Below are 22,907 nucleotides of genomic sequence, written 5' to 3' on the forward strand. Positions count from 1 at the left end.
GGCCGGAGGGGTCACTTGGTCCTAGGGAAGGCAAACATCTTGCTTCCTTTTGCCCTACACCATTCCTGTCTGAAGCACTGAAGGCTTCTTTGCCCAGGAGAATTAGTATTAAATAAAAAGTAATTAATCTTATATGGAGACTTCAAGCAGAGTGCAGCAGCCCACCGTGACCTGTCAGTAGACAGTACTGTTCGTTCTGGTTGCCCATGGGCGTCAACTGGGAACTCTAACGATACAGGCTCTGAGTTCACCCCTTAGATGCCAGTTCTAAACAGCCACGGAGAGGGCCCACTTGCTATGGTTTAAGGCTCCTTTCTCCCCTTTTCCTCCCTCCCTCCTTTCAACCTCTTTTCTGTCTATCTCCCTCCCCTCCGCTTTCTTCCTCCTCTCTCCCTGTCTCCCTTCCCTCCTCCACCATTCTTCTTCCTCTTCCTTTCCTTGCCCGTCTCTTCTCCCCACGTCTCTGCCTCTTCCCTATTTCCCTCCCCTTTTCTCCTTCACTGTCCATCCTTCCTGCTCTCTTCCTCCATCTTTCCTCCTCCCTTCTTCCCTCCCTCCCTGACTCCTTGTCTCACTCCTCCGAGTCCCTCCATCTCCCCATCTTCCTCCTCCCCATCCTCCATCCTTTTCTCCCTTCTTCCTTCCCTTTCACTCAACAAGCATGTGGTCCACGAGAGACAGAGAGAAAGTCTGAATACCCTGGTGTAGCATCCCCCCTCAGCTGCCAGGAAGAGCTGTGGTAGGGATGTAGTCCCAGGCTCTAGACACCCCATACCTCATCATAGTCATAGGAAGACAAGGCATTCTCAAACAGACCCAGGGATTTCCTGGGCACGGAGTGGGCAGTGAATCTGGTAAAGGAACAAATGAGTACCACTAAAACCTCTCTTCTTCTCCCTATTTCTCACCAACCATCCTGCAGGTACCAGGGCTAGAGCTACAAGCCAGTCCCCCTGTCTCTGAAGTCACCACACCAGAGCCAGGCATCTTCTACGGGCTATGTGAGTACCTGTCCCAGGTGCCTGGCAGGGGCCTCTTTGCACTTTGCACTAGCAGAGGGGCACTGTGGCATTTTGTACCCAGGCCATCTCTATGCTCCCTGGGGATCTGGATATAGGAGCCTGGTGGCCCCAGGCTGCTACAGCCTCAGGGGGTGGAGCTGTTCCGGATCTTAGCAATAGCTCAGCTTTACACAAAGCAAAGCAGGGTGTGTGTGTGTGTGTGTGTGTGTGTGTGTGTGTGTGTGTGTGTGTGTGTGTTTGTGGTGAGGGGTTCACAAGACCCAAAGTCCAGGTTCTCTGGAACCATGACTTTAGGCAGATGATGAAGTGTTGCTGATTTCACACATTGAAACACACGAGGTTGCAGCAGCCAGCATGCCTCCCTGAGTAGATCTCGTCCGGACTCCCGGGCCTGTCCTCTTCCTTTCAGACAGTTCCTCTGAGTTCACTCACATCCATGTCAGTCCTTCATTATCTAGGGAAGCTGAAGCCAGGGTCATGGCTGTCTGCGATCCCCCTTCCTCCCCCAGGGCCCTGTTAACAGGCTCTCTGCATGCTCCGGCTGCCTGGCTTCCTGCTCTTTCTTGCCCTACCTGCTGCTGGCTCACTTGCTTTCAGTTCCTCTCCTAAAGACAAGAGCTGTGACCCTACCCTGCTTCTTCAGAAGCAGCCTCACATCTCCTGTTCCCAGTTTGCCCTGGCTAGGCCCCTCCCTCACCACTTTAGTGGGCCGCAGGCTCTCATGATCTCCTGGGTCTGAGTGCCTCTTCTGGCTCCCCGCCTGCCCAGTCCATGTGATCTGAGTGTGGGGTCTCTAAGGTAGCTCTGAGGGAGGATGACCGGAACCTTCCTTCCCCACGCTGAGGTGGCAAAGGTGGCCTCAGCAGCTAGATGGGAAGCACAGAAGCTACGGTGGCGACTGCTGATGTCCTGAGTTGAGGGAGTGCTTAGTCTTCATGTCCCTATGTCCTCATGTCAGAGGCTGCATCCAGGGAGGCTGGGGCTTTCTGAAGATAGGCAGTAACTCAGGAAGTGAGTGGGGCTGTGGCCTGTGGCCCAGGTAGTCTCCTGTCCTGGGGCAAGGGTCTGGGTGGTGCCTAGTGCACACTGCACCTCTACCTGCTGGCTCTTCTGCCACCCTTTCCCCCAAATACCTTCCCATTGTCCTCCATGAGAACCCTCCCCTGTCCCTTGCCCACCCAAAAGGAAAAAAATGGTCTCTTAGACAGAAAGAAGGTGGCTTATTTTGAATTGTTACAGTTCTTTCTATCCCGGGTCACTAAATTACTCTAGACTAACGGACTAAAGAGCTTGAGAGGCAAGGACAGGAACACCTGAATTCAAGGCTAGCCTGTGTTCTAAGGGGAGATCGTGCCTGAATAAATGAATAAACAAACAAATAAATAAAGGGACAGGGAGATGGCTCATTTGACATATAAGCTAGAAGACCCTAGTAAATTCAGTTCCCAGCCCCCACATAGAGCCAGGCATGGCAGTGTACACTGTAATCCCAGTGTTGATAAGATGGAACCAAATGAAACTCTGGGGCTCTCTGACCACCAGTCTATCCTACTTGGTGTGCCCCAGGACCCAGTGAGGAAGAACGACACCCAAGGTTGTCCCCTGGCTCCCACATGCACTCATACCCTAATATACAGGAACACGCGCACACATGCGCACACACGGACACGCACACGCACATGCGCACACGCGCACACAAGAACAATGGAAATTGAATTCAAGCTGAATTCAGTAAAAGAAAATTTATTGGTTTATGCACCTAGAAGTTAGGGTCACTAGTTTCTTAGGCAACTGGATGGAGGCAGGGAAATGACACCATGGAGACTTGCTGTGTCTGTTTTTCTACCCTGTTTGCTTCCTGTTCTTCTTCATGGGTGCCATGCACCAGGGGCTCATGGGAGGGCCATGCACCAGGGCCTTGTGCTCACATCCACCCATTACTAGCAACCCCAGAGTAGACGCGACTTCTATTACCCAGCAGGTACAGCTCCAGAATTAAGTCTTTGAGTCAAGCTTGTGTCTCAGGCCTGTCCATAAATCAATTATGTGGCTCACCATGGTGGAGATGGACAGGTAGGAGATATGAACACCATATCTGGCCAGACTTAGGTTGTTGGCTGTCCTGGTAGCCTGGTTAAGAGTGGCCAGCTGCCCAGACAACCTGGCTGAGCCAGGACCTCTCCCTGGAAGAGGAAGACAGGTGAGGGTGCTGCCAGGCAGAAGGCACCACTGTCCTGTCTGCCTGCTAATTTATCCCAAAGGCTGTTTACCAATGTCCTTTGCACTGAACCAACCCAGTCTTTCTCAGAAACGCCACTGCAGTGGCTAGGGAGGTTGGCCCTGGAATAGAACCCTGTGACTTTTGAACTTTGTACCGGCTAGGAAAACGTTAGGCCTCTCCACCTAGAGCTCCAGGATTCCTACATCTCTTCTCTCTAACCCCCATCCCATCCCATCTTCCACCTGCTCAGCAGCATGTGCAAGTAGAATACACTTTAATACAGCAGTCCTGGGGCAGGGAAGGGGGGCAGCAGTGGGTGAACGTGGCCAATCCTCTTGCTTTGAAAGGGAATCTATGACTTGCTAATTTGCAGATGACACTCATTTGGGAAGTTTTGCAAATATCAGCCACGATGAATAGGGAAGAAGTCGAGAGGGCCAGAGCATGAGAGAAATAACAAAATTAATTTCCATTTGTATAAATACTAATTGATGCACGCGAGGAAAATGAATATGGAGCATGGATATCAGCTCACAAGGAGAGCCGTTGCATTCAGAGCCCTGGATCAATGCGATCAGGTGCCTCTTGCCAGACACAAAGGGACTGCAGGCATGGGAAAGGCTCGTTACCAGGGGGAGGTGGCATTTCTGCCTCTCCCTGTCCCTCCCTTCACAGTTTACTCCCTCCTCCACCTCCGGGCCTTCTCCATCCCAGATACTCCCCACCTCACCCTGTCATCTGGATCAATCCCTTCTTGTCCTTCTATGCTCAAACCATTCGGCTCCATTGCCTCCTACACAGACCTTGACCCTGTCCCCTGCTGCCCTCTCCCACTGTGAACACCCTCGACGAGGTCACTCTCAGCACCAGTGTCTTCCCTGCCTGGCTCCCTTTACAGTCTTGCTGGAGTCCTTCCAAGACACAGTTCGGCCCCCACCACCGTCCTGCTGCCATGTATAGGCCACCATGGTGGTGCACACCTGCCATCCCAGTACTCAGGAGGCCAAGCCTGGAGGATCGCTGGTTCCGAGGCCATTCTAGATCACAAAGAGAGATCTTATCTCAGCAAAGCAAACAGAAAAAGTAACCTGTTGTAACTTCCCGTTGCTATGTCATGAACATCTCAGCTTCCACGTGGGATTGAGCCCTGCCTCCTTTTCTAGTCTTACTCCTCTCCTCCCTTGGCCAGCTGCTTTCACATGTAGGCCCAACTTGTTTTCTCAGTCTAGAATGTTCTTTAGAAGTGCAGCATAGCATGCCTCTTCCTGCATGCAGGTCCCAGCCCAGATGCCACCTCCCCTCCCTAAACACCCTGTTCCTACTCTGCCACACTCCACCTCATCCCATCCTTCTGATTGGGCATGCAGCGGTGTACAGCTGTGGTACGCAGCATTTGCCAGGTGTCTATTGACTGCTGAATGAGCACTGCTCATGCTGAGACTCACTCTTATTTCCCTCACATCTCTACTTCTAAAACCACACTTGGTGCATACAGACAATCAGTGAGTATTCGTTTATCATCCACTATAAATTAGGGGAGACATATCCACTGACCACCCACCTACTTTTCTATCAATCAGAGGTTTCAAAACAAAATTTGATTAAGCATCTATTTGTTGGACACTGCTGTTCCAGCTCTGAGGATAGAACAGTCAGTGCTGGCCTCAGGAAATCAACAAGTGCACTAATGCAGACTACCTCTTGAGGTTAGGATGAAAGCAAGTGGAACAAGGGCAGGAGAGTGGGGGGAACTGTCAGGAGATCGCCGAGAGATGCCATTTGAATATGGCCAGTAGAAGGACTCTGTCAATCAGCTTTTGCTGCAGAACAAGTCCACAGTGGAGCGCCTGGATGCAGTGCTCTGTAGCCGTCAGTGCTGGCAGTTCTGAGCCATTCAGGTGTTCTCCCTTGGCCTGCTCATGCCTCTGAACAGCCAGCACGTGGACCAGCAACTGCGTGCATGTGCTGCTACTGGCCAGAGCAACAGGTGACTGAGCTGCCTCGGCATCAGTGCAGGGCAGAAAGAGGAGGCAGCCTCCTGTGCACACATTCCACTCGGCAGCCCAGACGCAGAGTGGAGAAGCTGGCCCACCTCTGTGCGAAAGTGGCAGGGCCACAGGCCAGAGGGGCAGCCAGCTTGAGTTGCTCCATACCCTGGAGGGTATGTGAACGTAACGAGCAGTCTGCTCAGGCTGACTTTGGCACCACAGAGAGGAAGTTTGAAGGCTGAGTCACAAAAAGGATGCTGGGAAATGACAGAGCACAGGACAAGATGTCGAGTTCAGGGAGGTGAGAGGTTGCAGCCTGGCCCCCAGGGTGTCCTGGAAGTTTGCTGGGCTCACAGATCCTCCTGTAAGAAATATGGAGCACCTCATGACCCAGGCTTTCTGCCAGATCCACCTACCATGCTGTCATTCAGAAGCCCAAAGAGCTGAACTTCGGAACTCAGGCAGGTGTTAAAACGGGTCAGATACCTCCATGGTTGGATTGCCCCTGAACTTGGCCCTGCTCTATTGGGAAAGGAGGAACTCCAGCCAAGAATATGACAGGGTGACAGGGTGTGACCCAGAGACCCAGAGAAGGGGACCTTTCTGGGCAGTGGAATGAGTCACCTGGCATCAGTGTCCCAGGGCCACAGGAGGTCTCCTGATGTGGTCTCTGGTGAAGTAGGGTGAAAGTTGAGGGGGAAAGATGGGGTCAGCAGCCACTTCCCTTACCCTGAATGCAGTGAGGCCTCCTAGGAGGAGTCCATGTGCATAAAATGTCCAATTCTGGTGTGACTGTCTCAGTTAGTCACTGTCAGGCTTTCATTGGCACTGAGCCTCCACTATATGCCAGGCACTGTGCCAGTATGTGGGTACATAATAGTCTAGAAAAACAAGTGGGGTCATTTCCTTAAGGAGTCAGCACCTGGCAGGTCACGTGGGCATTTACTAAGTAGTGGCCTCCAGAGTTTGGTAGAGGAAGTATACAGAGACATGATGGGCTGTGAGCACAGTGCAGAGACCAGGAACCGCATGTGCAAGGGCCTTGCGGCAGAAGAAAGGCCTAGAGAAACGAACAACTGGAAGATCATCTGGGTAGAAGCAAGGGGGCGTTAGAAGTCAGGAGAGGAACACTGCAGTGTGAAACAGCATGAGGGAGCTCACAGGGCACAAAGCCATGTGTGGGTTTCCTGCCTGCTATGTCCTGAGTAGGCAGTGGTCTGGGCCTGAAGACTCCTGAGAGAGAAGGTCCATGAGGGGAGAGTGGAGAGGCTGAGGGCAGCTCTTTTCTGGCTCCAGAGCCTCTGGTGGTGACCGGCTGCTTTCTTTCCCTCCCAGGCCTCCGGCTGAACTTCACGGCCTCCTGGGGGGACCTGCACTACATAGGGCTGACTGGCCTGGAAGTCGTGGGCAAGGATGGCCAGGCCCTGCCCATCCACCCGCACCAGCTCTCTGCCTCTCCCAGGGACCTAAACGACCTGCCAGAGTACACTGACGACTCCCGGACCCTGGACAAGTAAGTAGGAGAAGCTTGGCTGTGGCAGTCGGGCTCAAGGGACATGCTCTGTGTTCCAGGCATCAGGCACACATGAGACACTGCCTGGGAAGGTATGCAGCCAAAAGAAGCAGAGGTGGCCCTTTGTACATGGGACCCCTGTGGAGGGGCAGGCAGCTTGCAAAGTTGGGCTGGTGTGGCTCAGATCCTACATGCGGGGGCATCACACTGCCATCAGCTAGGGCCTTCTCGCTCAGCCATAGTTGTCAGCCTTGGTGTGACCCACTCTGCTTTGCACATGCCTGCCTAGGCCTCTCCCCTCTGTAAACTGGAAAGTGAAAAGAAAGTCTCTGCAGGCGGCTATGGCCGCTCTGCTTCCTACACATTCTGGATACCAAGACCAGGCTGAATGGACAAGCTTTTTATAGCATCCATCCACAGATACCTGTCACTCGTAGACTGGCACTTCACCTCCTGCTCTGGACAGCTATCTTAGGGTTTCTATTGCTGCAAAGAAACACTATGACCAAAAAGGAAGTTGGGGAGGAAAGGGTTTATTCAGCTTATACTTCCAAATTTCTGTTTATCATCAAAGGAAGTCAGGACAGGAACTCAATCAGGGCAGGAACCTGGAGGCAGGAGCTGATGCAGAAGCCATAGAGGGGTGCTGCTAACTGGCTTGTTCCTCCTGACTTGTTCAGTCTGCCTTCTTATAGAACCCAGAACCACCAGCCCATACTATGGGCTGGGCTCTCCCCCATTGATCACTAATTAAGAAAATGCCTCACAGCTGGATCTCATGGAGGCATTTCCTCAGCTGAGGCTCCTTCCTCTCTGATGACACACAAACCCAGCCAATACGACAGCTATGTGAATTAACTAAGAGTCAAGGAGCGCTTGAGGGATGGGAGTTCAAATCTCTTTAAGCTTCCAGACCTCACAGCTGTGACAGTGAGGTCAACATAACCAGAAGTGCAGAGGCCATTTTGGAATGTTAAGTGCCAGGCACTGGGCTGTTAGGAGATTGCAGGTGTCCATCCATGAAAGCGACAAACAGACTAAGAATCATTAATGTTGTCCCTGTGTATAGAGGAGGAAGCTGATGTCAGGAAGTGGCCCCAGGTACCCAGACTGGTTAAATGGAGTCATGATTTGAACACAAGCCACAGGATACTCCAGCCTGGGATACACTTACCTGCTGAGTTAGGCGTCTCCTGTGCCTCAGTTCCTCCATCCATAGAACTGTAGAAATAATCCTCCCGATTACAGGTTGGGAGCAGGGTGGTTGCATTGCAGCCCCCACCCTGGCTCTGTCCTCTTTGTCCTTTTATGGTGGCCCTTCACTGTGGACTTCTCCCTTCCTGGCATTGACTGCTTGGGGCCACCCTGGCTGTAGATCCTGATAGGTTAGCTGGAGGACCTAGACCTGAGCCTACAAGCTGCTCCTGGCCAGCAGCAGGAGAAACTCACACCTGCCCAGAGTGTCCATCCCTGTCACCCAGTTCTAACCCACAGAAATCCTGACAGCCTCCTGCCCAATCGTAACGTCATCTTGAAACACTTCAGTGCATATCTCTAATCAGGAAGTATTTGAAAATGCAAGCACACTCTCAATGTCCTTGTCACACCTACATCTGTGAGTAGGGGTCCAGGTAGCCATGTATGCCATTGGCGGAGAAGCCCTCAAGCTTCAGGGGACTTCTTTTTCTCATTGTCTCATTTCCCTTCATTCATTTTTATTTTTTAGGTTAGACTACAAAGCAACACGTTTCATTAAGGCAACTTCACACACACACACACACACACACACACACACACACACACACACACACATCATTACACTTGTTCTTACTCGTCCCCTCCCCCACCATCCTTCCCTGTCCCCTCTCCAGTTAGCTTCCTTTCTTCTCCCAGCTAAGCCACTTCTGCCGCCCTGTTTTCAGTGTCCCATTATGCTTCTATCCCCATCTTAAGATCTCTCCCTTCCTCCAGCAAATCCCTTTCTAGTTTTTTGATATAAATGCACGGGTACCCCCCATATGTAATGTAAGGTTTAGGCTCCATAGCCGAGAAAACACACAGCATTTGTCTTAGTCTGGCCTGTTTCTCTTAACATTCCTAGTTGTGACTTTTCCCCTGCATATGCCATGATGGTCACATTTTTCTTTATGGATGCACAAAATTCCACTGCATGTATGCACCGGGTTACTTTACCCATTCATCTATGATGGACATCTAGACTCAATCCATTTCCTGCCCATATATGCTGCAGCAGTAAACATGAATATGCAAGTATTTCTTGGTATGCTGACTTTTGGTCCTTTGGGTATATACCCGGGAGACTTACAGCTTGGTCATATGGTAGGTCTATTTTCAGGGTTTTGAGAGACCTCTATAGTGATTTCTGTGACTCCTAACAGCAGGAATGAGGGGCCTTCTTTACCCACATTCTCCCCAGCAATGGTTGTCATTTGTTTTCTTTGTGGGGTGAGATGGATTCTCAAAGCAGTTTTCCCTGGTCGTTAGGGATGCTGAATGTTTTTTCAAATATTTATTGGCCATTTGTATCTCTTCTCTTGAGAATTATCTACTCACTTCATTAGCCCATTTATTGATTGGATGACTTGGGTTTAGGGTGTTTGATTTTTGTTATTTATGTATGTTGATATTAATCCTGTCTTATATGTAACTGATAAACATTTTTCCCATTCTATAAGTTCTCTTTACTCTGGAAGAGTGCCGCCCCCCCCCCCCCCCCCCCGACTCATAGTACTATTTTCTAAGACAGGGTCTCTCAGTGTGTACCAACCAGACTTCAAGTTCAAGATCTCCTGCTTCAGGTCCAAGTGCTGGGATTACAGAAGCATGTTACCCACTCATCTCCTCTGGTGTTTGTTTGTTTACTTGTTTGTATATTTTTCTTTTATTGAAAACAGATTTTTTTTTCAACTAGGTGTGGTAGTACATGTCTTTAATCTCAGCACTCCAGAGGCAGATCTCTGAGTTCGAGGCCAGCTTGGTCTACAGAGTGAGTTCCAGGACAGCCAGGGCTACAGAGAGAAACCTTTCTTGACAAACAAAAACAAGAAAAGATTTTTTTCATTCAATACATTCTGTTTATGGTTCCCCTCCCCCAACTCCTCTGAGTTCCTCCCCACCTCCTTTCCAATCCGGATCCACACCCTTTTTGTCTCTCCTTAGAAAACAAATAGGGATCTAAAGAATAATAATAAAATAATAAAACAAAACAAACAAATAGGAACAGGACAAAACAAAACAAACAGAAGAGCCAAAGAAAAGCATAAGAATGTCATGTAGACACAGAGCCATACGCATTCACACACAGGAATTCTATAAAGACAACTGGAAGCCATAACATATACACAAAGGACCTGCAAGGTTTAAAAAACAAACAAACAAAAACCCGACCCTAACAAAACATGAGCCAGAGAACCTCCAAAGATGCCACTGAGTTTGTTTTCTATTGGCCATCTACTGCTGGGCATGAGTGTTGGTCATCTACTGCTGGGCATGGGTGCTGGCCATCTACTGCTGGGCATGGGTGCTGGCCATCCACTGCTGGGCATGGGTGCTGGCCATCTACTGCTGGGCATGGGTGCTGGCCATCTACTGCTGGGCATGGGTGCTGGCCATCCACTGCTGGGCATGGGTGCTGGCCATCTACTGCTAAGCATGGGTGCTGGCCATCTACTGCTGGGCATGGGTGCTGGCCATCCTCTGCTGGGCATGGGTGCTGGCCATCCACTGTTGGGCATGGGGGCTGTCCTTAAGCCATCTCTTCTGATTTTATCCTTGCTGATGGTCTCAGATTCTGGGAGTGCCTGTGCCCATTTATGTATTTGTTTGCAATATTTATTTTCATTTGTTTGAAGTTCTAGGGATGGAACCCAGAGCCTTTGGCATGGAGGACAAGCATTTACTACCCAGTGCCCACCCTCCTCAGCCTTCTGATATGACAGGATGGCCCAGGCTCTTCTTGTCCCTCTTGCCCCAACCTGGCCTCCACCATATCCCTGCAATGACAGGGTCCTAGTGGTAGCCATAGTGTTTAGAGACCCCAATCTAGCATGAAGGAGGCTTGTTACAACTGGGTGTCTCAGGACAGAACCAGGTGACTGCCCAGGAGGAGGCTTCTTTTGCTACCAGCCTCTCTGCCATCCATCTTTAGTGTCCCCTCTCCCAAAAGCCTGCGACAGTCTTTCTGGCAGCCAGTCTCCAAGACGGAGGTAATTGCTTTGGAAGGAAACAGCAGTCCGCAGCAGCCAGCTTCCTTCACAAACAGCAGGGTTGGCCTGCTGAATTTCCTCAGTTTTAACATGCCAGCAATTGTAAGACACACCATCCATCAATTTAATAACAGCCTTTTAGAGCACAGGAGAGAGAACGCTGTACCTCCGTGGATGAACACTTAGATTTATTCTAAACCTCAAACTATCAAACAGTAAGGGGAAAAGTTGATTTTAGATAAAGGAATTGTGTCCACAGCCTGAGTTACTCACAGGACAGTGGCCCCCAAGGGTCTAAAGGTGGTGTGTGGCGGGGCTGATTGTCTCTGCGGCCAGGTCTTCAAGTGACCATGCCACACAGAGGACAAAGGTTGGGTCCAAACTGAAGAGACTGAGGCAGGGACAGATGCAGTGGGGCTGAGGTAACTGATTAAGCCCTGCTGCTGGCTGGGGTTTCCCTGGGGCACTTAGACCTGGGGCTAAGTTGGCTCAAGCAGGTTGGCTCAACACAAGCATGGAGCCACCTGCCTCTTCTGGCTCTAGTCCCTGGCCCAGGTCTGCCTGTTTCCCTCGTGTTTTGGAGACCTCACCAAGAGAGATGGGATGCACTTCCCTCAACTGTACCTCTACATCTTTCAGAACACTGGGACAATAGAGAGAAAGTCCATCTCCCACCCCAGGGCACCCCTTCTGAGCACTGACGCCAAGGTCATGACCTCATTCCCAGCGTGAGTTGGTCCCTGCTGCCTGTGGTCTGCCTGCCTGGCCACACCACATCTCATGAGTGTCGTTTTTCCTGTTAACCATGGCACATCCTAGGGTACCTGCGTCACAGCTGTGATGAGCTTATTTCTACGGCCAGCCTTCCTGACGTGAGGAATAGTAACCATTAGCACAAGTTTCCCACCCTGGGGTCCCTGGGCTGAGGGATTCCCAAGGGGGACACACCTGTCTGTTAGCCTGGTGAGGATGAGTGCCTCTCAGCACCTTGATGAGCATAAACTGTTTTCACTGCTTCTGAAGAATCATTGCTTGACTTCACTGTTCACCCACCTCCCAAGACACGGGTGGGTGAGGAAAGCGGACCTTCTGGAGACCTCCCACCATTTTGCTGATCTGTCCCCGTTGCCTGCAGGTTAATTGATGGCATGAACATCACCACTGAGGATGAGCACATGTGGCTGATCCCCTTTTCCCCTGGGTTGGACCATGTGGTTAGGATCCACTTTGACAGAGCCCAAAGCATTGCTGGCCTGCGCCTCTGGAACTACAATAAATCTCCCGAGGACACCTACCGAGGGGTAAGCTGGGCAGAGCGGAGTCCACTGTCAGGGAGGCAGCATGATGAATGGCTGGTGTGGGTGCAAGAGAGGAGCATAAATCCTCCAGAACCTTCCAAATGGGGGCGGGGGGGTGACATCCAGGGAGAGAACAAGCTGTGTTTCCTTTTGCACACAGCAGACCTAGCCCACAGCCCAGGGCAGCCTGGGGAACTGCAGGGAGGGCTTGCCTCTTCTGTGACTGTGGGTCCCCTTCCCACACAGTCCAGGCTTTACTGTCGTCTCTGGGCCTGCTGTCCATTGAGCACTGGGGAGGGTGTTGTGAGGCAGGCTTGTGTGCCTTCCTCATCTCATCAGGTTCCCACCCTGCCTCCTTTAAGTGCCCCGCCTCTCAGGGTTCTAAGGAAGGCTGGGAAAGGGTTGCCACTCTCTTGGGAACTACACAGCTAGAGTCTGCTCTCAGTCTGTCAAGCATGGAAACCACATTCTCTTTCAATGCTGGTGGAAAGGCAGAGATGGCAGGTAGCCTCGGAATGCTTGTAGCCTTCGCAGTTTGCTGGTGGACCCCAGCAGCACAGCTAGAAAACTCCTGCCTGGACAGTGTGTGTGTGTGTGTGTGTGTGTGTGTGTGTGTGTGTGTGTGTGTGTGTGTGCGCGCGCGCGCGCGCGCAAGCTTTCAGTGAGCACAGTGCCATTACCTGTCAGAGGGACCAGCTGGGTCTCTGTTATGTACCCAGAAAGATGGAGGTTGTACACCTCTCCCAGGTGGGAAGGGAGATGAAGGGAGGCTGGAGGTCTGTACAGCACTAGAGGCAGAGGTGCTCCTGAGCTAGTGCCCTTGACCATCTCACCGTACTGCCACAGGCTACTGCCACTGCTGTCTGGGGTCCCCCACCAAGTCCCTTTCCTCCCCTGGGACTGAGACACATGGATAGGAAGCACAGGTAAGCATCCTTTGGGCAGGGGCCTTACTCCGGGTATCTTGTGCCCGCCCTAGCATTGTGTCTAAAATGGAACATGACTGTCCCTGGAACTCAGGCCAGGCCAGATGTCCTGGCGTGGTAGAAAAGCCATCCACTGTCTTAGGCCTCAGGCAAGCTGTGTCTCCTTTGCTAGGTCAAAATTGCCCATGTGTCCCTGGACGGCTTGTGCGTGTCTCCTGCAGAAGGCTTTCTTATCCGAAAAGGACCTGGCAACTGCCACTTTGATTTTGCACAAGAAATCCTCTTTGGGGACTACCTGCAGACCCGGCTGTCACCAGCACCCACCAGGAGGTGAGGGAGTGTGGGCTGGCCCACCAGTGTCCTCTGTGTGTGCACCCTCAGGCTGGAGCTGCAGCTACATGTGTTCTCTAGAAACGACTCCTCCTCCCCAGCCCCAGTCCAGAAAAAGAGCAGGTGGGAAACTCTCATTTGGGTTTGCCAGGATGTCCTGGCCCAAGTCTCCAGCATCAAAGTGTAAACCGAGTAAGTTTTACCCATTTACAGCTCCCAGTGTCTGAGCACCAAAGGCCACAAGAGAGAAATAAAAGAGCTCCCTTCCCCAGTGGCAAAACTGTATTAGTATCCTTGTGCAGCATAGCGCAAGGAGGGAATAGAGAAGCTGGAGGGGAGGGCGGTGTCATAGTTGTCTCTAGCCCTGGCCAGCCTAGAACTCACTATGTAGATTAGGCTGGCCCTGAACTCACAGAGATCTTCCTGTCTCTTAGAATCTGCATTTGGAAGCTGGAATTTTATACCTATTTCACAGAGTGGAAACTGAGACCTGGACTGGGGATCGTGAAGCCAGCAGTGCTCAGGGCTTCCCCTCTGTTTCTTTTCTCTTCTGCGTCCCCATCCTGTCTACATTCCAGGGCCTTTGCTATGCCCAGCTTGACTGCTGTGGGAGGCCTCCTCCCACCTGTATTCATCCAAATGGCCTGTCACACTCCAGCACCCTGCCCCATCAGCAGCACCTAGCCCTCAGCTAGCAGACTGCTCCTGTAGGAGAGCAGGGGTGTGGTTGAGAGAGTGACCCCAGAGGCACATCCCACTCAAGCACCCGCCAGCTGTGTGGCTTTCCCAAGTGGCTTCCCCACTCTGTCCAGGTGTCTGCATCCACGTGTCCCCACCTCTGGGCTACTCTGTGGATTGTGAGGGTCTGTAACAGAAAGGAGCTGGGTCCCCCACTGCTGCCCACACATGCATCCCCTGGGCAAAGGGGAGCTCACACAGGAGCCCCTGCACTGCTGTATCTGCAGTCCATGGCTGAGGAGTGTCTCTCGATGCCCTGGAACAGAAGGGCTCATGGTGCTGTTTCAATCTCTTTCCAGGCTGGATTCTAAGAGCCTGGAGCGAGCCAGCATGGACTACGAGGCCCCACTCATGCCCTGTGGCTGTATCCTTCTCCTAGGCTGCTGGAGTGCTACACATTCAGTGTAGCTAGCTAAGATAAGGAAGGCAGCCCTCAGACGGAGTCACAGCAGCATGGGTCCCATCGCCTCCTGAAAGACGGTTGTGGAGGTGGCACAAAGGACCCAGCTGAGAGGGGCTGGAAAAGAGACAGGTGACCCAGGGACCTGGCAGGGAGAAGGCAGGGGCAGAGGCAGCAAGAGCCCTCCTTCCTAGTGCCACCTCATTGTATCAGCCCTGGGAGCAGGCTGCAATGGCAGCCCCACTTCCCAGCCATGAAAACTAATCACAGGAGCCAGGCATGCTGGAGGCAGGAGGATAATGAGTACTAGACCATCCTGTACTGCACAGTGAGATGCTGTCTCTTTAAAAAAGAGAAAAAGGAAAGCCAAAAGCTAAAAACAAAAGAAGCAATCAGAGAGGTCAACTAACTTGCCCTGATCTCTCGGAGGTGTCTAGATCCAGAAGGAAGCAGTGCCTTTGCCTGTGGCTGCCTGGGACGTGCCTGGGCTCTCAGATCCTCTTCCACTCCTGCTCCTAGAAACTGGCACTGGGAAGATCAAATCAAGGGTGGGCAGGTATCGCCTTGTGCATATGGACCTTGTCAATAGGAGTCATTCTGCTGAAGCCAGATCTGAGGCTGTTTCCCCACCCACCCCTAACATGCTTATTCCCATGAACTTGAAAGACACAGAGGAGGGAAGAGATTTCTCGTTCTAATCATTTTATAACCAGGGAAACTGAGGCATAAGACAGGAGTGTCCCACCCAGCACCATCTGCCCACCTTGTCTGTCCTAGGACTATTCCTTCCTGTCCACTCCCAGGGCAGGTAGTGTGGCAAATGTGATGCTGTGTTCCTTTTGACAGAAAACCGTCTCTGGGAGAGAGACTCTTCCGTCGACAAACAAGAAGAGCCCCTGTCACCTCCACCACCCTGTGGCCTCCTTCTCTCTTCCTTAACCACAGCCGCAGTCATTTTCCAGTTCCAGCTGCTGTCCAGCTGGGGTGACCCCTACTACATCGGCCTCACAGGGCTGGAGCTGTACGATGAGCATGGCGAGAGGATCCCGTTGTCCCAGAACAGTATCCTTTCCGCTGGGAGACGGGTACAGGGTCCCAAGTCTGTCATTCTAGCACTCAGGAGGTGGAGGCAGGAGGATTTTTGCCTGTGAGCGGCCAGCATGATTTTGAGGGCAGCCTGAACTACATAGCAAGGCCCTATTTCAAAAGAGCAGATGATAGTCAGACATGGTGGTGCACACCTTTAATCCTAGCACTCAAGAGGCAGAGACAGGCAGATAGCTGTGAGTTTGAGCCAGTCTGAGCTGCCTTGTCACAAAACAAAATGAAAGACCTGATGCTGGTGGTGATGGTGGTGATGGTGGTGATGATGGTGATGGTGACTGATGATGGTGGTGGTGGTGATGATAATGATGGTTGTGGTGATGTTAATTATGGTAGTTATGATAATGTGGTGGTGGTGGGTGATGGTTATGACGATATAGTATGATGCCACTGGACCCTTAGAGCTGCTCTTAGCCATGCTTGCCAAGGCCACTATAACTGGTTCTCTGCAGACCAGAGTCCCATGGTTGAGAGTGCGAGGAGATCCCTGCCAAGCACAGGCCCTTCTCAGAGGGCGTAGACACCTGGTGTTCTAAAAAGCCTCTGACAGTCTTTAGGAGAACTCAGTGGGAGAGGAGTGTATCATGGGGGACCCTTTGTTCATGGTGTGCCCATGCTGGAGCTGTTGATGGTCCGGGAGTTCTGAAAGATTTCCGTTTGGTCATAGACATTTTTAGTGCAATAGCAGCCTCTAGGACTTCCCTTGAGAAGCGCCAATGCCAGGCCCTTGGTCACGTGGAGTCACAGTGACTAAACCTCACGGACGCCTGTTCAGTTTACCCCAGCGCTGACTCCTGAAGCTCTAGTTGTCTATCAGCCCCCCAGACTCAGTGCTTCCCGAGGGCTTCCTGTGTGCCAGGCACTGCAGGAATGCGCCCCATGTACCCACAGAAATCCTGTGGACAGAATATTCTGGGGTCCTCATTGTCCAGGGGAGGAGCTGGAGACCTGTTTACCTGAGGTCACACAGCCCAGCTGTAAAGCTGTGAATTCCGCATCCTCCAGGTCAGGAAATGCCAGCACAGCCCCAAAGCTTGTCCTGTGTCTGCCTGGGGCCCTGGGTGTCTCTGGAGTTATTGTCCTCCTCATGACTTAGAGAATGGCTCCTGGCTCTGTATGCTCCACTAATGTCACCAAGAGTGCTCATAGCCAGTGCCCTCTGACTTCTCCTGCCCATCTCAGAGCATAGAAGTTTTCGGCCCCTGTCCCAGCTGAGGTGGCCGGATAAGTGGTGCCCAGTGGCTCACCTGAGATTTCCTGACAGAGATTTCCTCTGTCACAGTGATAGAACTGGACCCCGATTCTGCACACGCACATTGAGGTCCCTGCTCTAATCAGCTCTTGTTAGGCCAGGGTGGCAGACCGGACAAGGCTGTGACCTGCCAGAGTCACCTGCCTGCCCACGTGGGTGTGACCTGCGCTTCAGAGCAGTGGCAGCACTATAATCCCTATCTGTGCTTCAGCAAACCCCTCACTTCCAGCCTTCCCACCTGTGGTCCCTGACTTTAAACTTGACCCCTTAGCCCCACACAGAGTCCCTTCCCCTTGGCCACAACCCCACTTTCTTAGAAAATAGAATGCATCTATTTTCACTGTCATTTCCCAGCCTGCAAAAGTGTAGGACGCCAGCCTGGTATCTCCTGAGACACAGGGTTGACAGCCTGACAGCCACCTTGGGGGTGACTCATTGTGCACAGCATATGAGTTTGGGTTACGACAGCTTAACCTACCCCTCAGATATCGCTGCCTTCCCGGACAGTGTGAATGCACTGGAGGGTGTATGCGGGGACGTGCGAACCCCCGACAAGCTTATCGACCAAGTCAACAACACCAGTGATGGCAGGCACATGTGGCTGGCCCCCATCCTGCCTGGCCTGGTGGGTACCTGGCCCTGGGGTTGGAGGGGCACTTGCCCCTGTGCCCAGTAAAAGTTGAAACAGTTGGGATCCATCAGAGAGGTGCCAGCTGTGGCTACCAGCTCCGGTGTAGCCCTTCCAGGCTCACGGTTCCTTCTATGACTCCATGGACTTTAGTCAAAAAGGTGCCAGAGGTGTGAGGAGCCCCAGGGACCCTGAAGTCAGGGTCCCTGCACAGTTGCTGGAGGGCAGGACCAACCGGCCTCGTGTGCATCTCTCTGCCTCTTTTGGTCAAGGCCCTCTGCAGCCCGCTGCAGCCTGGCATCTTCCCCATTTCCCCTCCTTTGCCTGTTTCTGTGCCTTAGATCACTGCCTATGGCCACAGCATGGCCACCTTGCCCTCGCTCTGGCCCCAGTCAGCAAGTCAGTCATTCTTACCACTGACTGCCTTTCCCAGCTCTCAACCCCTGCAGTGAGCCTGGTCCATCATCTCAGAGAGGGAGGAAGGTCCAGGAGAGGGTATAGGCCATCAGCACCCTCCACCTCAGGGTCAGAGCCTGTCAGCAGAATGTGGTGGGATCTGGGGTCCCTTTCCCACTCCTGTAACTGAGTATAAGATAGGCATTTTCCACACAGAGGAGGAAACAACTCGCAAAGACCACAGGGCCAACCTGTGCAAAGGGGTACACACAGCCCCTGTACCCCTTAGACCCCAGCCAAAAGCAGGAGTTCATTGCCCACCTCTGGCCACTGTCACTCTCCTAGTGGGAATCTCAGGGTCTGAGCAGGACACTCCCCCCCCCCCAGCCATCACTGTCTCCAGGTCATTGTGAGCTGCAAGCAGTCTCACCTCACACTCAGTTCTTTGGTTGGCCTTCCAGGTGAGGAGGGAAGCTTTGTGCTGCTGAGCCTTTTCGTGCTGATCTGGGGCTGAGCACTAGCCATTTGGTATCCCCAGCAGACATGGGCTGGGAGAAACCATGGTGCTGGAGTGCACAGGACTCTGGCTTTTCCTCTGTAACTCTGGGAAAGGATAAATGGGTCAGGACCATGCACATTGTTTGGTGGGGAGACGCTCCTGGCCTCTGCAGGTGGGGACCATCCTGGACATGACCTGAGAAACAGAAGGCCAGGCTGCTCTCAGTTCTGGACCAGTATTTAAATGAGGGCCACAGCAGCAGGAGGCAGCAGGCCCTCCCAGAGCCAGCTCAGCAGTTTGTTCCAAACGCAACCACACGTGACTTGACTCAAAATGGGCTCTGAGGAGAAGAGGCATGGAACTTGAGACTTCCCACATGGGGAGTGCCGCCACTGGCACCTGGGCCAGCTTCCTGCCCTGGTGCTCTGGGCCTCGCCCACAGCTCTGTTTCCAAACACAGCTGCTTTAATTAGCTTTGCTCTCTGACAGGTGAACCGGGTGTATGTCATTTTCGATCTGCCCACCACTGTGTCAATGATCAAACTGTGGAATTACACGAAAACACCTCAACGAGGGGTGAAGGAGTTTGGCGTGAGTCCTCACTGGCTGGTGTGGGAGATCACTGTGCTCTCTGGGAATCAGACTGTGGGCAATTACCATTTGCTGCGGTTTGGTGTCTGTCTTCAGTTGCAACTTTGGAAATGCCTGGTCCTCGGAGCAGGGAAACCTGCCACCGAGCCGTGAATTCAGAACAGTTTTGAAATAATCCAAAGCAAGCCCTGAACTTGGCCCTGGACTTGATGTTGCTTTCAGGGCTCCCTCTAGAACCACACAGCTTTGGGAGGCAATTGGGTGGCCAGGTGGAGAGACCGAAGCCCCGGGGGCCGGAGGTTGAGTCTGCCTCCGTCTCTACACTTGGTCACCCCATGTTGTGACACTGAAGCCCCAGCTTCCAAAGCTGCAGCCCAAGGGGACAGCACGTGCCCTTCATGCCAGTGTGGGGAGGCCTACGGTCAACACAGTCTTCATGAGCTTGGGACAACAGAGGGGCACACTGCTGGGGGTGGGGCAAATGTGGGAGGGAGCGGGGCCCCATTCCTGTTCTCTCTCTCAGTTGCTGGTGGATGACTTGCTGGTGTACAATGGCATTCTTGCCATGGTGAGCCACCTAGTTGGGGGCATCCTGCCCACATGTGAGCCTACCGTGCCCCACCACACCATCCTCTTTGCCGAGGACACTGACTTCTGTCACCAGGAGAAACACACCATCAGGTACACCCCTAATGAGCCCTAATGAGGATGGATGGCAGGGACCTGGCCTGGAGGCTGATGGCCTTCTGTCTGCTCCTCCTGCAGTAAGCCAGAGGAAGACCAAGACATACAGATGATGAATGAAAACCAGGTCATCACTACCTCAAGGAGGAAGCCAGGCACTGCTGACCCAGGTAGGTGGCACGTCTGTGTCCTGCACATCCCTGTCAGAGGCTTGGTCTGGGTAGAGGAGGAGCAGGCATCAGGGTCTACTGGCCTTGCCTTGCCTTCACAGCACCTCTTTCCATCTGGGAGCCTGTCCCAGAGTGAGAAGCAGATTCTGGCTGCAGGCCTCCCCTGTGGCCAGGAGGGGAGGGCAAGGCACACTGGGAAACCAGGAAAGGACACCAAGAGGACTCCCTGGGACAGGTGGCATTTGAGCTAGGTGCTAAAGGATGTCTGGTAACATAGACAAAGGCCTTATGGGTTCCATGGTAAAGCCTACTCCATGCATGCATGGGCTAGGGCATGAAGGATGCCCAGAACTCAGTCTAGCCAGGTCTCCCCCTACCTGAATGGCAAGCCAGGTATATGACTGCTCTCGAGGACAGTGTAACTCATTCCTCCTGTGTCCTGCTTCCACAGCCTTACGCCCCAAAACCTGCATACGTGAAAAGGAGACCTCAAGGCGTTGGCGATGCTGACTGGAACAGGAGGGAGAGCCTCTCCAGGCTGGCTAGGCTCTATCACCAGCCCTGAACAGACCCGTGTTCCTCATACTTCAGGGTTGGCCAGCTGGGACCCCAAGGGCTGGAAGAGCATGGAGGAACAAGGGACTTTAATCACGGCCTTGGGAGCTATAGGGGTCAGAGGAAAGAGTCAAGAACAGGGTAGCTGCCCCCTGCCACACTAGGCTGCTTCTGGGAACCAGGAATACTTGGTTCCTCTCTGTCCTCTCCCGTGAGGTCCATAAGAGCAGGGCCTGTGGCACCCCAGTCCTAGGGAGCCCCTGACTCAGGCCCAGAACTCAGTACGTGACCATGGGGCCCATGCCCCTCGCTGCACAGCCCTGCTCACCAAGGGCAACAGATGCTGAAAGACCCACGGTGTCACAGCTCCTCATCTGTCCAGTGCCTCCGGAGGCCGATGGGGCTAGTCCTAGGTGACCTCTGACCTCTGCCCTGCTAAGGAGAGGAAGTGAGCTACAGTGAGTGCTGGAACTGCCCTCAGCCCCTGCCTCTCCTCCCATCACACACACGCACACGCACACGCACACACACGCACGCACATGCACGCACACACACACACACACACACACACACACACACACACACACACACACACGTCAAGAGTTGAAGGGCCTGGGCTCAGGCTTGCCCCTTCTCCCTACAGCCCAGAGCCCCATGCCTGTGTGTACATCTATAGAACAAGCTCAGATCAGGGACCTAATCAGTCTCCCAGTAGTGGGTAATTTCTGGTTCCAAATATTAATCTGTTGTTTTCCTGGCTCGGGGCCCAGCGGGGCCGGTGCCATGGTATCGAACTCAGTACATTCTGACGCTACCAAGAATCACAAAGGCCTCTGAGCGGCAACACCCAGCAGCTGTGCAGCTGTTTTCATTCGGAGCCAGCTGATGTGGAGAAAGGATTGCCTCTCTGATGAGAATCCATCATCTCTGTAGCCTCCAGCGGCCTCTGGCTCCTCCACTCACTCCCAGATGAGCCGCATGCCTCCCAGGAGGGCCATCACACCAGCTCTTAGGAGGAACCCAGCTTCTTCTAGTCCTCAGGGTAGGCACAGGATTTTTCTGGAACACCCAAGACTGACCTTGGTGTGCTCCCTGCAGACCTTTGGTGGGTGTTTATAAGTGTATTCCATGCAATCTCAGAGGGAAGGCACTGGTACAAGCATTAACTCTCAAATAAATGTCTATTTTTTATTACAAAATCAATAAAAGATGTTATTAAGAATAGAGTGTGGTACACCGGATGGGGTCAGCTAGAGGGAGCCTTTGTTGCCTCCAGCCCTAAGCCAGGGTCGATCTGAGGCTTACTGAAAACTCACGCATGTGCCTGTCTGAGCTTTGCTCCCTCACTGCCTTCAGGTGGGGACATGGCCCTGAACCCACTTTCTCTGTGGAGTCCACCTGCCACACCAGGAAACGGTGCATACATTACATACCGGCCACTAACCATTTAATCCATGCTATGTATAGAGGGGCTGGGACACAGAGGCTGTGTAGCCTTCCTAAGACATGCAACTTGGGAAGCAGCTATTAATGGGTGCATACGTCCTCAAGTGACTACAGGAGAGCAGGGGTGACCTCCCTAGAGGGGTCTGACTACGGGGCTTCATCGGGGGCCGCTTCAGATTCCTGAGTCGTCCTTACACCTGCTGCCCTTACCCACCTCCTTCAGAAGAGGTATTGCTGGTTCTTGGCATCAAGAGTCAGTTGCCCTTGGACAGGAAGAGGGAGACCAACATCTAAACCCAGGCAGCTACAGTTCTCTAGAAAGCCTCCTACCCCAACTGTGGTGCTGGTGAGGAGCATGGGCTCTCACCTACACACACACACACACACACACACACACACACACACACACACACACACACACACACTGTGGTACTCGTAAGAAGCATGGCCTCTGTCCTGTGGGGCAGACTCTGGCCAGGCTGTCCCCCTGGTTCCTTAGACCCTGCTTGGCCCAGATCCTGCCTCAGGTGGGAATGTACAGAGCAGCCTCATCTGGTGATGGGGCCAGTGAGGGTGTCCACACAGTGGCAGCCCAGACCCAGACCAGGTGAGTGAGGCTGGGTAGAGAAATGGCCTAGGATGGTGCTCTTCAGATGTCCCCGTGGCCCCTTTGTTCTGCTGGCTTTCATCTTCTTCACAGCCAGGCGATCAAGGCAGGGTGCACATGTGAAGGACGGGTCTGGGGCAGCAGTGTTCACAAGGAGGCCCCAGCCCTGAGGACCTGCTACAGGCTGAGGAGTTTGTATAGGCCTGCATGCTCCCTAGCGCCCAGGGCTGTCTCCTGCATTGCAGCTCTTGCATGTTTGGTCTCTAGGCCTCTCTGGAAACTGCTCGGCTCACGGCCCCAGCATAAGGGCAGC

The 22,907-nt window shown here is 52.9% G+C and overlaps 1 protein-coding gene across 7 annotated transcripts in view; it reads left to right on the forward strand.

Moving 5' to 3' along the window:
- The window catches only part of Katnip (katanin interacting protein), a 173,879-nt gene extending 152,116 nt beyond the window's left edge, over window positions 1–21,763 (forward strand). For all 7 annotated transcript variants that reach the window (XM_042283313.2, XM_042283309.2, XM_076551986.1 and 4 more), the window contains 11 exons: window positions 923–1,001; window positions 6,567–6,744; window positions 12,106–12,271; window positions 13,367–13,524; window positions 14,562–14,626; window positions 15,614–15,724; window positions 17,504–17,643; window positions 19,031–19,132; window positions 19,656–19,813; window positions 19,898–19,986; window positions 20,438–21,763. In XM_042283313.2, coding sequence (XP_042139247.1) covers window positions 923–1,001; window positions 6,567–6,744; window positions 12,106–12,271; window positions 13,367–13,524; window positions 14,562–14,626; window positions 15,614–15,724; window positions 17,504–17,643; window positions 19,031–19,132; window positions 19,656–19,813; window positions 19,898–19,986; window positions 20,438–20,496 — 1,305 coding nt within the window. In that variant the 3' untranslated portion in view covers window positions 20,497–21,763. The remainder of the gene's footprint in view (window positions 1–922; window positions 1,002–6,566; window positions 6,745–12,105; window positions 12,272–13,366; window positions 13,525–14,561; window positions 14,627–15,613; window positions 15,725–17,503; window positions 17,644–19,030; window positions 19,133–19,655; window positions 19,814–19,897; window positions 19,987–20,437) is intronic.
- The last annotated feature ends 1,144 nt before the right edge of the window (window positions 21,764–22,907 follow it).

The sequence above is a fragment of the Peromyscus maniculatus genome, chromosome 1 (genome assembly GCF_049852395.1).
Source record: "Peromyscus maniculatus bairdii isolate BWxNUB_F1_BW_parent chromosome 1, HU_Pman_BW_mat_3.1, whole genome shotgun sequence".
Lineage (NCBI taxonomy): Eukaryota > Metazoa > Chordata > Mammalia > Rodentia > Cricetidae > Peromyscus > Peromyscus maniculatus.